A 16,906-nucleotide genomic window follows, 5' to 3' on the forward strand; every position below is an offset into this window, starting at 1 on the left:
GACACGCGCGTGCTCCCACGCACGCACCCTAAGATAAACCAACGTATGCCAACATTCATACTTCACTGTGCCGAACTGAACTCTGGGAGGCTTGTCCACGGTTATAAGGGCATAAATTAAAGGTAATATGAAATAATACTTCTTGTTACAACAGTGAGGTTTGAACTGGTGTTCAAAAATAATATTTGGAAGAGTGATGCCTTTTTCAGAATTTTGGATTTCTGCATGCCTCCACAATGGATTTGCAATTATAATAATTGTAGCAATTGAAGCTTTATTTTAATGGGTTACATTTTTTTTTTTTATGGAACATTTAGGAATTGCAGCCTCCTCCTTTGTCTTCAGTTGTTGCGTGTTCATGGGTCATTCTACATTAAGTTTTGTCTTCAGCAATTAAAATGCATGCTTGCACGGGTTGAGATCAGGTCATGGACTTGAGCATTGCACAATATTACACTTCCTTGTAATATTTAGATCAATGTCGGTCTTTAAAGTGAAGCACCGTCCAGTCAACTTTGCTGAATCTGAGCAGTATATCTATACACTTCTGACACATCATCAATAAACATCAGTGACTGAGTGCAAACCATGCATACCCATGCCACACACTGTGTTTTACACTTGATGTGGTATGCTTCAGATCATGAAATGGTCCATATATTTTTTTCTTTCAGTCATTCTGGTTAAGATAATCATACTTTCATCTGTCCAAAGAATGAGGTTCCAGAACTAGGCTGTTTAAAAAAAAGAAGAAGAAAAAAGGTTTTGGCAATGTCTAATCTTGCCTTGCAATCTTGAGGGTTATTAATGGTTTGCACCTTTTGGTGAACCCGTATTTGCTCTTGTAAAGTCTTCTCTTCATGGTAGACTTGGAGAATGATAGGTCTACCTCCTGGAGAGTGTTCTTCACTTGGCTTGATGTTGTTAAGGTGTTTTGTTTTGTTTTGACAATGGAAATGGCCCTATCATCCACCACTGATGTCTTCTGTGGAAATCCAGGCCTGTCTGTGTTGCAGACCTCACAAGTGTGTTCCTTTTTCTTAGAACAGGGATGTCCAAACAAAGAGGGCCAGATTTGACAATGTGAAGATGCTTACATTGTAAAAATGAATAAAATACCAATAAAAGTTACAGACAAATGCACTGTTCTCTAACAATTTATTTTTATTGTCACAATTATCTTTTTTTTTAATAGCAATGTAACCAAATCTAAGCCAATCAGGCGTAAACAAATCTAAAAACCAGTTCTACCTTTCTTTCACATCTGGAGTCAGAATAAATTGTATGGAACACGTTAAACTTACATGAAGTTGATACAGATCTGAAACTCATGTTCATTTTGAACATGACTTATTGAGTAATGCAAAGTCTGTTAACATTTAAGTTTAAAACGTATCACTCTTGCTCTTCTCTTTAACAAGATCATTCAGAAAGTAATATTTAGTGATATTTACAGATATATAACACCAGCAGTTATGTCCTTAAAGGTTTAAATGCTTCGTGATGTCAACCAAAAAAGCCAAATCTTCCAGCCATATAGAGTCTGACAATCCTAGCAGGCCATAAATAATATATTGTAAAAATGAAGCAAGAAATCTGGCCGCAGGCCGTGATTGGCCCCCGGGCCGTACTTTGGACATCCCTGTCTTAGAACGTACCAAACTGTTGATTTGGCCACTACTAATGTCCCTGCTATCTGTCTAATGGATTTTCTCTTTTTTGTAGCCTCAGGATGGTCTGTTTCATTTGCACTGAGAGCTCATTTGACCGCATATTGTGGCTTCACAGCAACAGCTTCACACCTGGAATCAACTCCTGCTTAACTGATGAAGAAATAATAAAAGAATAGCTAACATCTGTCCATGAAACAGCTTTTGAGTCAACTGTCCAATTACTTTTGGCGTCTTGAAAAAGAGGGAGCTACATAATAAAGAACTGTAATTCCTAAACCTTTTGTCCAATTCGGATGTGAACACCCCCAAATTAAAGCCGAGAGACTGGACTTTAAGCCCATATTCATTATTTAACTTAAACTTGAAAATATTTTGGTAAACAACCAAAAGAACAAAACGCAAATCGTTTAATATAATAAAGTGCATGTTTTAAAGTGGTTCTAAGATATAGATGCAGAGGGGCTCTGCAGCAGGTAAACTTAAGGAAACAGATAAACTAAAGAGTTAAAGACACATAAGTGGTGAGGACCTTTGTTGATATGCAAGAAGGGTTGTTTGCCTTTGCTGTGACCTGCCCATTCATCAACAAGCTGTGGCAGGTCCATTACTTTCATCCTAAATCAACGCAGATGGCTTAAAAACCCAAAAGAATTACTGCTAGGTAACTAGTGACACGCAATCACAACCAGCATTACCTGCAGAAATCAATAACCATCCCCCCCAGTAGGCACAGGGAACTGCTTGGTACAGGGAACAATGCATAATAAAACATCTTCCTCTCAGTATAAAGGAAGCAAAACTGTGTGACTAATGCTGATATGGAATTTGGGTGTGTTGGTGAAAGAGGAAGCACACTGATAATAATATATAATCAAACAGACTTCACATCAAAAGGTGTTCACCGTTGTAAAAGGTACGATAAGGTTCTTCTCAGCACCACAGGTCAGGTTTTCAAGAGACATGTCAGATTTACTGTTGTAAGAAAATTGTTATACCATCCAAAACATACAAGACAAGTGTAGTTCCTTTCAACATGCACTAACAATGGGTTAACAGAGAAACTAAAGTGAAAGTAAAAGATGTGAAGTTTTGCTCCAAGATTAGATATTCAACATATCACCAAAGCTGTATCTCTTCATTCAATTTGACACGATGAAACCTCTTTTAGATGGGATGAAGAATTCCAGCTATCTGCCACGTACTCGGACTGCCACGGACAAAACAAGCTGTTTTCACAGAAGAATATGTGTGATGGGGAGGGGCAGCACTGCATATCTTGGCTTCCTGTGGGGCCATGGGATCATGTTCAGTAGTAGGAGACGTAAATATTTAATATTTATATAAATATGTGCTTTGCCACCACTTAGGTTATTGCTTCTTGCTGACTGTCCAGCTGCCATGATAGCAGTCATAATGGCATTTGCTTGTCACTCCCACAAACAAGTTGGTGCCAAGACATCAGCCACATATTTTTATTCCCCTGTGATCTCTTAGAGTATAAGTATGTACACGGCACACACAGGGACACTCAACTTCCTCTTCTATGGAGGACGGTGCCCATTTGTAGTCCTCCACACTTTTCACACAAAGACACGGCCCGCCTTCATCTTTGTCTTCTTCCTCAGTGCTTCCCAGGAGGACGTTATTTTCCTGTTGTTTTCCTATTTTTGTATTTCCTCAGCAGCCTACATTTTGCTCTCCTCACAGAGTAACTTAAAGGAGCTGAAAATCTTCATCTGCTGACCTCTGGTGGTTGAAGTTCTCATCTGGCTGCAGTCACAGCAAAATGCCACTAAGGTCAGTAAAGGAAAGGTGTGACAGAGCTCACACCAGTCAAATGTGCAAGAGACCCCAAGCTGTCAACCAGAAGTTCAAACAAAGCTTTTCTCCTGGTGTTGAATTACTCTGTAAATGTTCCTGATGAATTTGCCCAGATTGTCCAGCTTCAATGCAGGCATTTCTCACACATACATGTCAGTAGTTTTGCTGCATGGGACTGTTTTCGCTCACAAGGGTAATTTTGCAGGGTTCAATGGGTTCCGGCACCGGTGTGTAAAGTTTCGTCTGTGTGGCCTGAAAAAAAAAGAACAGTGTAATGAATGCTTGTGGGGAAAGAAAGCTGGCAAGTAGGCCATACACGTCTTTTTTTCCCCTCTAAAATATACCTTATGGTCACTGTTTCCATTCATAATCATTTCCTTGAATATTGCTGAAGGATCTGGTATGACGGGGCAAATGATAGCCCTGTACCTACAAACAGACACACAACAACAAACATGTCAAAGACAGAAAGCAACAAGCAGTAGACAATGTTTTTTTGTTTTCTCTAAAAGATTGCATTGTATTTATCGGAAAGTGTATGGAATCCATTCGTGTTTCCATGTTATAGTCACAACATGTAAGCACACATGGATTACAATGAACATTCATCTGCTGACAGAAGAATGTGTCCCCTGTGGTCGGGGTGGTTGCAGGATTCACTGACAGTTCGCCTTTTTAAAAAAAATCTTAGAATGACTGAAGAAATGTACTTTGCACCGTCTATAAACACTTTGTGGAATGCCTGAAAATGTACCTCCTGAAGCAGTAGCAGGACAGGATGATGCAGGCGGACAGAATGATGGGGATGAAAATGGCAACCACAGTCAGTGTTTCGTCAGGCGTCTTATTGGTACCTGTGATGAGCAACAGGCAGTCAAACATTAATATTTAAATTATTAGGAAATGTCTGTTGCTGTGGCACAAAGTTATTCTAATACATGACACATACATTACCACATTAGACTGCAGGACACATTTTTTGTTCATATTTCAGACAACAACTATTTTAAGACACAAGTGAAATGTAAATCCTGGTTGAATTGATGGTCTAGTCACACAAGCCGCTAAGGAGTAATGTACAACACTGACGTGGCTAATCCAATAGATCCATGACAAATATACCCTGCAAAAAAAAATCCATTACATTTTGATGTAAATCTAAGTGACATAAAATGTAATAAAAATGGTTGGATAGTTACCATAAATTACAGGCTCAGCGAAGGTGCTGCTTAGAGAGAAGCAATATTCAGTAGTCATGACTCTCGATTTGAACTCATACTGGCAGTTCTTATTGTAGATAATCTCCATCGAAGACTTTCCAGGACTTGTCTTCTGGCATGGCTAAAAAATAGTAAAGCACACAAAACCACAGTGTCACTTTCAGTTAAGTACAGAGAAACAATGTGCCATTGTTGATGACGACACAGTGGTCCAAATTCAAACTTTTGGACGCAAACATTTGTGAAACACAACACATTCGTACTGCTGAAATACAAACTTATGTTGTCATGTGTGATATGTGGTACAGTTTAGTCATGGGAACATTCAGTGGCAGTGTAGCAAATGCAAAACTGCATTACACAAAAGAGGGAGGACAAAAAATTTGACAACTTACAGACCACTCGTTGCATTCACTGTAGCAGACCTCGTATTGGTATTCGGATTCACGACACATTTTTTTAAATTCGGAAGCATTCCAGCTCAGTTTGAGATGAACTCCTTCCTCTTTGAGACTCAGTCTAGGTGGAAGCAAATCTGAGGAGATGGTAAAAGAAATAGAAAATCCAATAAAAAGACTAAAAATAAGATTCAGCACCGGTTAGAAATATACCCAAACAGCAAATGTATTTTCTTTCACTATTTCTAATGACATGATGATGATTAGAGGTTATACCCACCAATTTTAGGGATAAAGGTCATCATTGCAGTGTCAGTCTCCACAAGGACAAAGATGTTTTGGGGCTTAGGTTCAATGTGCAGGTAACAACCATCCCTCTCTCCATTGCTGTAAGTCTCATCACATTTGTTTAATTTTTGTATCTCTTCCTGTGTACGTCCTATTATCCTGCAATGACAAAATATGGAGGTGACAAGAGAAGTGGAGATTAGGGAAGGCTTAGTCTGGAAATGTGCCATTGTCACACCTATTTTTAAATCTGGAGACTGCCTCGAAGCCAGTAACTACAGACCAATAAGTATACTACCAGTACTCTCAAAGGTTACAGAGAAAGTTGTCATTGAACAAGTGACAACATTTCTTAATACAAGCAATTCTGGTCTACATCGTATGCAATTTGGCTTTAGAGCAAATCATTCCACCGAAACTGCTACCTTGCATTTAATAGAGCAAATTAAATCAAGGCTTGATAAAGGAGGAGTAGTTGGTGCTGTATTTTTAGATCTGCGAAAGCATTCGACACAGTCAGTCATGATGTTTTAATATCAAAACTCTCTAAATTTAACTTCTCATCTAGAGCACTGGCATGGATGTCTTCATATTTATCTAATAGGATACAATGTGTTAAACTTTGTGATGCACTGTCCAGTAACATGAAGTGAACAATGGGTGTTCCACAAGGGTCAGTGTTAGGTCCCCTTTTATTTAGCCTATATATCAATGATCTCCCTCAACAGTGTCATGATGTAGAACTGCAAATGTATGCAAATGACACTGTTGTGTACACACATGCAAAAACAGCTGAGAAACAACCATAAGACCTCTAGAATCCATATACAAACAAACTCTAAAAACTCTAGACAAAAAGCCAATGCATTTTCATCACTGTAGGGTACTGAAAAAATACAATTTACTGAGCTTTGAGAATTTTAGATTATTTTCACATTTTTGCCTTGTTTATAAAATTTTAAATGGTTTGGCCCCTCCTCCACTATGTGACTTTGTCTATACTCGCTCAGTAAACTCTATTAGATCCTCCAGAATATCCTCTGTACGAGATTGTACCATACCATTTCATCGCTCTGCATTTGGGCAATCATCCTTCTCTGTGAAAGCCACAACTCAGTGGAATGCCCTACCTGACGATATAAAGAGCTGCAGTTCCATCAGTACATTTAAAACCAAATTAAAAAGTCTGCTAAAGGATACTCAGCTCTGTAACCACTGACATTGTGGGTGTATGTTATGTGCTATTGTGTGTAACTTTTTATTTTGTAGTATGTGTCCTGTGTGTTTTTTTGCTTTGTACTGTTTGTTATTGTGCTGTAATATGTTTTAATTGTGTCTGCCTATGGGACTGCAGATGAAAAGTAGCTGTACGCTAACTCTTGTGCAGTACATCAAATGTAATTGTTTATGTTTATTACTGTACATGGTCCCATTAAATGAATTAAATGTGCAAAGCTAAAAAAAACAAAAACAAACAAACAACAACTTATAATCAAACTAAATCCACTAATTCTCAAATTAGATTTATCAGACCTATTTATTTATCTTCTTATTTAATTTATTCTGTGGTGTTTTTAATCTGTGAGTTTTTGCTCGTTTTACAGTGCTGTGAAATGACAATAAAGAAACCTTGAATCTACAGCCCTTACACATGCTGCAATTCCTTCAGTCATCACTAGATGTCAACAAAGCTCACATTTTATCTGCTGCTCCAAGTGTCTCTCCAAAGAGGAAGTACAGGAGCTATGCTAACAGATACAGCCTGTTGACCTGGCCTGCATAAAAGGGAACTCTTTTGCCCTTTGCGCTTCTCATTTTGTGCCTGCCTTGTCCTAACGCTCATGTTGTCATTTACCATTACTTGAGTGCAGTAGAGCATTTCAACAACCATCATTAAGACGTAACTGCTGCACATATCTAGAGACACCCTGTACCTCCCTTGTTCTGGCTGTTGCTGTTATTCTCACCTGTAGGAGAGCACCAAGTTTTGAGACCGATTTGCTGGAATCCAGGAGCAGTTCATTTTATCAGTGATGGCGAAACATTTGAAGTCCTTCACCACTTCATCTGTACAATGAAAAAGCAAAAGGTGTCATTACATACAGTACATACATGCAGCAACAAGGAAGATTCAAGTACGGCATCATAATAGACAGCACGACTGTAAAACAAATCCTCTTGCATAGCAGTCATTTCAGCTTCCTGCTTCTTACCTCTGGGTTTTAGCGTGCGGATGGTATACATGGCAGGAACGCTCTCATTTGATTGGCTAGAATTATCCCCAATGGTCCAAATGTGGTAGGTCCAACTATCAGTACGTTTTTCTTCCGTGAGAAGGGTTTTTATGATTTCTAATTTGTCATTTACCCGTACTTCATCCTGGAGGAGAAGAAACATGAATGACAATTATATATATTATATATACTGAAACACTTTATATAAAATATGTCTGAATCATCGATTTGTACATACATGCCACTTCAGAACAAATCAGTTTGAACATGTGCGTTTGAGCCAAGAGAGTACATATTGTATTTACAAATGGATTAACGTAAATGGCAGCCAACTCTCAAATTTGTATGCCAGATTTCTTGAATGCATCTCTAAGGAAGTGAGAGCAAAATGAAAACTTTTATTTTACTGGGTGGCAGTTATGTAATTTAAGGTGTATGTGATATGCAGCTAATGGGCTACAACAAGCTTTTAGTGACGTGGAAGTAATTCTCCACTAATATTGCTTACACCTACAAATACAAATACAAATACAAATACAAATAAAGAAAACAACGTCATCAGGTTCCTTACATTATCATCTTCTATATTCTTCATACAGTATTTAATGCCACTGTCGTCTGCCAAACCTATGGGCTTCTTCCAGGAGATGTTCACAGTAAACCTGTCAAGCCACTTGTACGTCAGGTTCCACTGTTGAGGATACTGATCTGGAAGAGAGATATTAAAAAGTGGAATTAATCTCAACTGTTTGGAGCAATGGTTCTCAAACTATGCTACAAGCACCACTGGTGCTATCTAATATTTCTGTAGTGGTAAACAGAGATTTTTTAAATGAAATAGATTCATTTAAAAACAAAACAAAATAATGACCTTTTTTCAAAATAAACTACCAGGTGAACTAAAATGTGACAGTGAGATAGTAAATGGAGGTGAAATGAACGGTTCAAGAACTCTGCAATCGTGGCTCCAATGGGAAATATTAGGAAGAGATCAAGAAAAGCCATTTTCAAATAGTGGCAGCAGCTGTAGAGGAGATGTCACTGCAACAGCCAATAGAAGTCTATAATTTATGATATTTTTTTGTTGTATGTCAAACATACATAAACGGGCAGTATATCCAGTCTATAATACAACAATTTATACAAAGCCCTGTGAATTGTGATAAATAAACATCTTGGAAACAACCAAAATAAACACTCAATGCAAGATCTTCAAAGTTGGCCCATGCCCTCTTAAAGTTTCCATCTTTGTTGTTGTAGATCACATGTGTTTATACGATGCAGTATCTATCTGACCTCAATTCCATCCTTTTTTTTTTTTTTTTAGAATGAATCAATGTTAACATTTGTCAATTTTGTATTAAACTTTTCAATACCATTGAATGTATTGTAATCTTTGGGTTCATGTATTCTGATCTATAAAAATATACTTGAAACCCACAGGTTTATTTGCAGGGCAGTGTGAAATGACATGAGTGGTGCTGACAGTTCAGGCATGGAACGGCATGCCTCTTTGCACTCTTCTTTGCTTAACACTGCAACATGACAAACTGTTATATGAATCAAATGGTGTTATTGTTGCCTCTATGAACATATTTAAAGAAAAGGGAGGTTGGTTTCATCCTGAAAGAACAAAGGAAAACAGTGATTAGGCTGATCTTCAAGAGGCTTTATTGATATCCCCTCGGTGTAACTGTCAACTTATCTGGCTACAGTGTTAAATATATGGAGACAATCATAATGTTGTTGTATCAAAATCACAATATCCCAAAATAATAAAACGTCCAAAAATAATTCCATTTAAAATCAATAAACTGAAAATCAGAATGTTTACTGTAAAATTGCATACAAAACTCTGTAACGTGATGAAGTAAAAGCATACGGACAGCTTCCTCTTCCTCAAAAGTCAGCCTTTTCTTTACACTATTTGTGTTGTGGGGTCAAATAAATGTTATTACTGTCCACTAATAAATAACGACTGTACTCGCTAACTGTGGTTGTTGTGTTGAAACATCACGCCCTCTCATGTGATATTGCTTAAATAAATAGTTCCTGTTCTAACATAAGCTGTTATCATTACTAAAACTTTCTCAGATCAATTAGTGCTATTTATTGATCATGGACTGTATAAAACAGTTTTTTTGATCTACTGGGTCTAATGGTGCCTGGTACTTTTTGGCATTTTCTCAAAATGTCTGCGACAAAATCCAGGAGAACGGAGGTTCTATAGGTCTGTTTTAACTTCACATTGTCACATTTCCAACAAAATACAAGTTTGAACAGAACCGCCATTTCTGAGGGCTGTTTAATTGCTGTTTGTAAAACTGTTAATGAGCAGCAGAAACTATTCAAACTGGTCCAAAAAGGCTTGAATGTGAAACTGGAAAGTGTTAGTGGTGGTCATTTACCAGATTCATCCAGCTCACATATTTCCAGGAAAATGTGTCACGGAATTGTGGTTAACCAATAATAAAACTGCATATAAAACTCTGTAACATTACGCATAGTCTACAAATAAAGAAACTCACTTTTGAGAAATGTAATTTCTTTTGTAGAGAAAAATGACTATATTATTCATACAGTATTTTCCTGTTTTTTTTTTTATTACATACAAATGTATGTAAAATGGCATTATTTGTTCAGCAAATAAATCAGAATCAGAAATCAGAATCAGAAATACTTTAATAATCCCAGGGGGAAATTAAATTAATGAGCCATATCTTTAATTAATTTGTTAAATTAAAACTTAAAATTGTTAGTAAACACTAACAATTGATTTGATCTTTTTGATGTAAATCTTACCTTAAATCTAATTTAAAGATTTATAGAAAATAAATAATAAATGTAATAATTTTAAGGGGTAAATCTTATTAGTTTTACATTTATATATACTTTTACATTCTAACTCTAACTGTACAAAGGTTCACTGTTCTCTGACTCGCTGAGGTTGAAACTGCAGCGGCATGTTGTGCCGCACCCAACGAGTAACAGCATGTGTCTAACAATCAAGTAAAATTACTCAGAAAAACCACCTGCTAGGTGGCTGTTGCTCAGGTGGTACAGCCGGTTGTCTAGTAACCGGATAGTTTTTGCTCCAGTTTAAGTGTCTTTGAGGAAGATACTGAACCCCACTGACTGAAGTCTGTGTGACTGTGCCTGGTTAATGTTCATAGAACAATGGTGTTACAAATAAAACAAATGATTTTCCATATGTTTGCCATTAAAATCATGCATTCTGATTCAATATTTTTTATCTCTATCTTTACAACGTAGCTCTGTACGTGCCATCAGCAAATACGTGAATATCTGCCGTTGCCGTGGCAACAGGTGACAACAAATGTAAACAAACATGTATTTTCAGTTAATAGACCATGAACTTGACTGTTACTGAATTAAATGTTGTTTTCTTGTGAGCTGGTGATGATAAGCTCAAGTTCTTTTATACGAAAGCATTTATAACATGATACTGATCAATTATTTGTCTGGTGTGGCAGCAATACGCAAAATCATGAATTTAAACATGCTGGCTCAGTCGGTGTGTACACTGCCATGAAGTCCTTTACTTGAGTAAAAGTACTAACACACACTGTGAATACTCCATTACAAGTAAAAGTCCTGCATTCAGAACCATATTAGGTAAAAGTATTAGAAGCAAAATGTACTTTAAGTAGGAAAGCAAATGTATTCATAGTGCAGTAAAGTGGTTTCATAATATATGTGACTTTTTTCTTTATTAATCCTAATGCTGCATTCATGTGTATGTTACATTTTTTCTGCTGTAGATGTTTGTTGGAGAGACAGGAGCTTCTTAATGAGGTGGAGAAACAATCATTTCTTTTTATAATATATATTATGCAGTAATACTCCTGATTGACACATGAACACAACACCTGAAATGCACCTCTTTCAGAGTTTAAATTGGTATCTACAGGATTTAAAATTCCCTATACAGAATTCACCTGCCCTTCATTTTGCGTCAAACTATTGGCCCAGTTCCTGATGTTGTATATGTGAATTTTCTCGTTTCAGATCAAGGAGGAACTATAGAGAACAGCTACAATTTCTCAAGAAGAGCTTCTTGTACGAACTTGACCACTACACACACAAATACTTGAAAACTTGAGGCCGTTTACTGGAAAAATCTAAATCAGGTGTGTTAAATTACTCCTCCTTCCTTGCAGGTGCATGTTCTTGTGTTCTCATTTGACAGTTTATTGTGTCTGAATATGATTCAGTATTGACATAGTATTCATCTTTTTTTTTTGTATGCAGGAGGACAACCACAGTGATGCCATTCAATACATCCTCAACATCTTGGTTGTCCACGGTGCTGATGGAGAGGATCCAGTGGATCTGTCCATCCTTCTTGAAGGCAAGGAGATGTTGTTCAACCTTGTATACACAACAACACTGAACTACACTTTGGAGGTGTTTCAGAAACTTTTCCTGGAACTGGATGGGATTAAGCGGTCCTCAAACGCTGGTCAGCTCACTTGTCAGCTCTATTGGACCATCCTCGTACAGCAGCTCGTTTTTTTATTTTTATTATGGACTCACCACAGTCCAGGAAGACACAGACTTGCAAATGCTTTCTTTGGGTTTGACTCTCTAAAGATTGTGTTGGATGTGGAATAATTTAAAAAGCACCATTCCACATCTGTGTTGGACGCAGTGGCTTTCCCTTTAAGAGGGATGTAAGACGGCCACAAACAAGTCGCTGATGTTGATTAGACTGAGCAGTGAAGAGATGTTGTTCATGGTGCAGTTTCCAAAAAATATTTAGATTTTGGTTTTGTGAGTACTACCTAGCGCTGTCATGTTAAATCCTTCTTTTTGTCATGTGATATTTTAGATTTTTTGTATCCGGGGGACAAAAAAAAACTGAAATTCAGTGTATACTGTAGGTTCAATAAATAATTATATATTTATATTTTTTTATTTCATATAACATTTAAGTTCAAGTTGATTATTTGCCACTTAAAAGAGCAAATGATCATTCCATATAACTGGGAATATGCATGTGTTTTTCATAAATGCCAGTCATGCAACTGTAACTGTTATTCCCCTCCACCCTCTTGGGGTAAGGGCAACTCTACTTGGATGAGAATGTTAGTGATTTACAAACAAATAAACGCTTTAACTGTATTGTATTTTAGTTTGATAAGTATATTCATGCGTTGGCTATGAATTTTTTTAAAAATAACATTTACTTAATATCTTCACGAAGCTTTAGGTCAGTGGTAAATAAATTTTACTTGATACTGGTGATATTTCAGCAGTAATGTTTACTTAAAAAGAGTTACGAGGATTATATTAAGTCAATCTTGTTTTTGCTGTTTTTTTCCGTGTACAAACGCTAATGATAGGAAATATAGGGGAAAACAACAACAACAACAGATAAACAAATGTTCTTAAAGTAGGTTATCTTTACTTATGAAACTTTCAATAAGCCTGAAATACATAAATAAACAATAAATGCATTTTTTTTAATGACAAGACACGTATGTGCCAAAAGTGCGTCATTAACTCTCGCTAATTGAACTTTGTTAATTCAAGCTAGACTTGAAGAGAAGACTCGACTGAAGCTCTTCTCCAAGCCCAAACAAGGTGACAACATTTAGTCAGATATATAATTCAGTGGCAGGAGAAGAAGGAGTGCTTACCTGCTTTACAGTGGAGCGCCATTATAAGGGCAGACAAGGTGACGGAGACGAACAAGCCCCGAATCACACTCATGTTGACTTTCTTTCAAGTGGCAGAGAGTCTGAACCCTGAGTGAACACAGACGTCTGTCACTGCTTACATTCCTCAGACACAGGCGAGAAGATGTCCACGATAAAAAATAAATAAGTTAAAAAAAAAAACAAGCAAGAAGGAGAAAAAACATAGACCGGGAACCCGGAGGAGAAATGTAAACTCAAGTCATCCGAATCACCTTGATTGTGTCAGCGGACCCGCGGTGTGAGCCTACCGGGAACAGCGGGGCGGAGCCGGGGTGAGAGTGGGAGGAAAGCTGTGGTGACAGATACGATAGCAGCAATGAGTGGGAATGGTAAACGTGTCCTGACCCAACAGTGTTCAACAAAACACTGTACACACAAAAAAACAACAACAGTACACACAAAAAACAACAGTGTGTTCAAAAGTAAAGAGTCATGAGTAACTGTCCCGCGTGGCCCCCTCTCTTAATGAAGACAGATAAATGCCTCGCGTGCGAGCTTAAGTGTACCATCCCAAACCACAAGTGTCTATCCGCTCCAGGAAGTCGCCAGGCTCCAAATGAGTCTGTGAATCATTAAGTTGATTATTCGTACGGTAATGGCTTTATGGAGCAACAAACAAGCACAGAGTAGACCCAGTGATATGGGAGTATATAAGGAAGGAAAAACAGATGGTTCCCAGTGCTTTATGACATTTGCTACACAACATACAGTACCACAAGTCAATCATTTGCTCAGTGGTATTCACACATTGTTGAAAGTATGATCACTTCACTTCTTATGTAGTGATTGTAATGTAAGGGACTTAAGTTTAGCTTTTAGCTGCGAAGCTGTCAATTGCAACCAACTGAATACCCCTCACATCACCATACCCCTTCCAAGTGTGCAGGAGAAACTACAGTGGCCGTAAAAGTCATGGTATGTTTTAGAACCAAGTTATCCCCTGGCCCGCCTTAGACATGCCGATGATACACATCTTTGTCGATATTTAGATTAGATATTTGGGCCGCAGCCACGTTCCAAAACTTTGTGGAAAGCCTGAAAAACATGTATACAACCTCTGTACATATTTACATTTTGATCTATCCCAGGTTCATTTTAACATATGGTTACTGTGTAAAAAATTGTTTTTCCAGTTGACAAGAGTTGAGTTTCTACTCATTCAGAGCATTTTGAAAATGTCTTGTTTATGTCTGCTTCAAATCTGAGACTGAGTTCAAAGACAACCTGGAAATAGCTGCAGCGGAAGACCTCATGAGAGCTCAAGAATAGCTACTAAGCAGACTTTGTGGTAAGATTGTTTTTGTAAACTCCTATGTGACCAAGAAATCATTTTCTTAATGTATCGATTATTTTTCCAGATTTTATTGGAAAAAGGATTTACAAAGTAAGTTTAACAAGCAGCTGCACTTCAGTATACAATGCAATAAAAATGAAACAAAAGATTCTCTCTGCTAGGACAGATTTGGACTGAACAAGAGTCCGAAATATTCCAAATATAAATACATACATACAGTACGTACAAACATACATGGATACAGAATTCACTTTACAGCATGACAACAAATTATGTACATTTGCTTAAATATTATTCATCTATCTGCTAATTACAGTGTAGCACTTGTGAAATACTGTGAATAACCAGCATGTGATGAAGGTCTTATTACTTGAGATGAGGGAGGAGTCTTTTCAGAAGGCAGAGCAGAAAGGCACTGGATCTTAACCCAGATGAGAGAAACTCTTTACTTAACTCACTCCACTGAAGTAAATATTATCTGTCACAGCTGTGGTCAGTGTGTCTTGTCCTCAAATCCTTCTTCTGACTTCAGATGTCTGCAGGTCATACAATGAGCCCACAGGGAATACTGTTTCAGTGATTGTTTTACAACTCTGATAGAATTAAATTTTTCTTATCTGCTGTGGCATTATTTATTACCTCCAGTACAGTCTGGGACACCAACGATTGTAACTGAGCTACTTTTAAACAAACCCTTGCTAAGAGCTGGCAGCTCTGCCACTCAGCTTCAACATAACCCTGAGGTCTGTCTTCTATTTTTTTTAAACTTTGGAACAGACTGAGAAGGCATTTTTGAACAAAAAGGGTTGTAAAAATTGTCCTATGCTGACTATAATTGTTGCGAGCAGCTTGTTTATCACAATCTGCTAAGCTGGGTGGAATGCACTGGTAGCCTATAAACACCTTGATCCATGGCTTGACAATCTCAAAGCTTTCGGTTTGGTTTTTTATGTCGCAACAGAACCGGTTATGTTGGGATATTTTTTACCGTGCTGGCCCAACATGAATGCTTTGCCAAACAAAACACTGTATGGTATGAGGAAGAGATGCTATCATCTTCTAAAAGTCAAGTTGTAAAAAAAACATTCTGTGAGGGAGTGCCGTGTCCTGCATAGATCTGGAGGGTCAACGTTGCAGAGAGAAGATGGAAGAAAATAATTGCTTTAATACAGAATCTGCCTGTAAAGAAACAACAGGCAATCCGGCAGTTTATCGCAAAGGTAGAAAAAAAGTGCATTGCAACCCAGCGTGACACAGCAGAACGCCCATTCCTGACATGTTGACAATTAGTCAGTGTTGGTGCAATACATTCTGAGAAATACTGCTGCTGGGGTTTGAATATTATGTCCAAATGCTGCACTGGTGGCAGGGGGGTGTTTTGGCAAGCGTAGCTCGGCAGCCATCAAGAGGAGTTCGAGTCACCCCTGTCATCATTCAGGTCTTTGAGGGAAAAGTGAGAGGATATACATGAGGATGGATGCCAGCCGGGCAGAGGTCAGCCCAGGTCGGTGGATGTCCCGCTGATGGCGCGGAACACATGGAGGGAGTTTTGTAACAGCGAGCGCATCATATCCTCCTGGTAGATCTGGGGTTGAAGCAAAGCACAGAGAGGATGAATGCCAGTTATTTGCATAGAGACAGACACACTCATACCATTTGTCATATTGAATTACACAGGATGTGCCACACGTGTGGGTTGACATATAAAAGCGATATGTTGTTTATGCAATGAAATACAAAAAAAACAAAGCTATGTCTTAACACCTGGTCATGTTGTCCATGCACCAGTTCTTTTGTTCTCAAAACTCTTACAGTATTTCCCTTTCATGTTCAACCATTGTTTAACTTTTGTATTTTAGATTGTTTTTCTATTTGGAACACCAAACATGTTTGAGCTGGTGGCAGCGACAGGCAGGTCTGCCAGCAGGTTTCCAAGGTGGCTAGTTGTGTTTACACTACCAGCAATTAAACATTTGTATTTATTGCAACCAAACAGCTGTCGCCGCTGCAGAAACTTATAACTAAACGAGTCCATGCAGCAGAGTACAAAGCACTATGAGACATTGTGTTTATAGTACTAAAGTCTACAGCATGATAAAGGCTTAATCACAATTGTTTTATCTATTAATTTAGTTATAAGCACTTTCACTGATTTGGGGCACAATGTTTATTTAAACTAAGTACCCTCAATTCAAATTACTTATGGGTTAGGGTTGCTTATGAGTTAGAAAGTCTTCTGGTACTAGTAAATTAGA

The 16,906-nt window shown here is 37.8% G+C and overlaps 2 protein-coding genes across 5 annotated transcripts in view; both read right to left on the minus strand.

Moving 5' to 3' along the window:
• Positions 1-2,084: 2,084 nt before the first annotated feature.
• LOC104924050 (interleukin-13 receptor subunit alpha-1-like) lies at positions 2,085-13,733 on the minus strand. 2 transcript variants are annotated; one of them, XM_019273445.2, is made up of 11 exons: positions 13,570-13,733; positions 13,298-13,405; positions 8,206-8,342; positions 7,614-7,779; positions 7,368-7,467; positions 5,393-5,559; positions 5,110-5,249; positions 4,694-4,835; positions 4,249-4,348; positions 3,839-3,923; positions 2,085-3,746 (listed from the first exon to the last, which is right to left on the minus strand). In XM_019273445.2, exons 2-11 carry the CDS (start codon positions 13,368-13,370, stop codon positions 3,648-3,650), a joined length of 1,209 nt encoding a protein of 402 aa, XP_019128990.2. In that variant the 5' UTR covers positions 13,371-13,405; positions 13,570-13,733; the 3' UTR covers positions 2,085-3,647. The 2 variants fall into 2 exon arrangements, with proteins under 2 accessions (XP_019128990.2, XP_010735578.3); XM_010737276.3 differs by lacking the exon at positions 13,570-13,733 and having other exon boundaries at positions 13,298-13,559.
• Positions 13,734-14,703: 970 nt separating this feature from the next.
• Positions 14,704-16,906, minus strand: part of dock11 (dedicator of cytokinesis 11) — a 52,235-nt gene continuing 50,032 nt past the window's right edge. For all 3 annotated transcript variants that reach the window (XR_002042822.2, XM_019273462.2, XM_010737274.3), the window contains one exon: positions 14,704-16,236. Coding sequence is in view for 2 of the 3 variants with exons in the window: in XM_019273462.2 (XP_019129007.1) it covers positions 16,147-16,236 (90 nt within the window). In the remaining variant the exon portion in view is untranslated. The remainder of the gene's footprint in view (positions 16,237-16,906) is intronic.

Source organism: Larimichthys crocea, chromosome XIV (assembly GCF_000972845.2).
Source record: "Larimichthys crocea isolate SSNF chromosome XIV, L_crocea_2.0, whole genome shotgun sequence".
Taxonomy (NCBI): Eukaryota; Metazoa; Chordata; class Actinopteri; family Sciaenidae; genus Larimichthys; species Larimichthys crocea.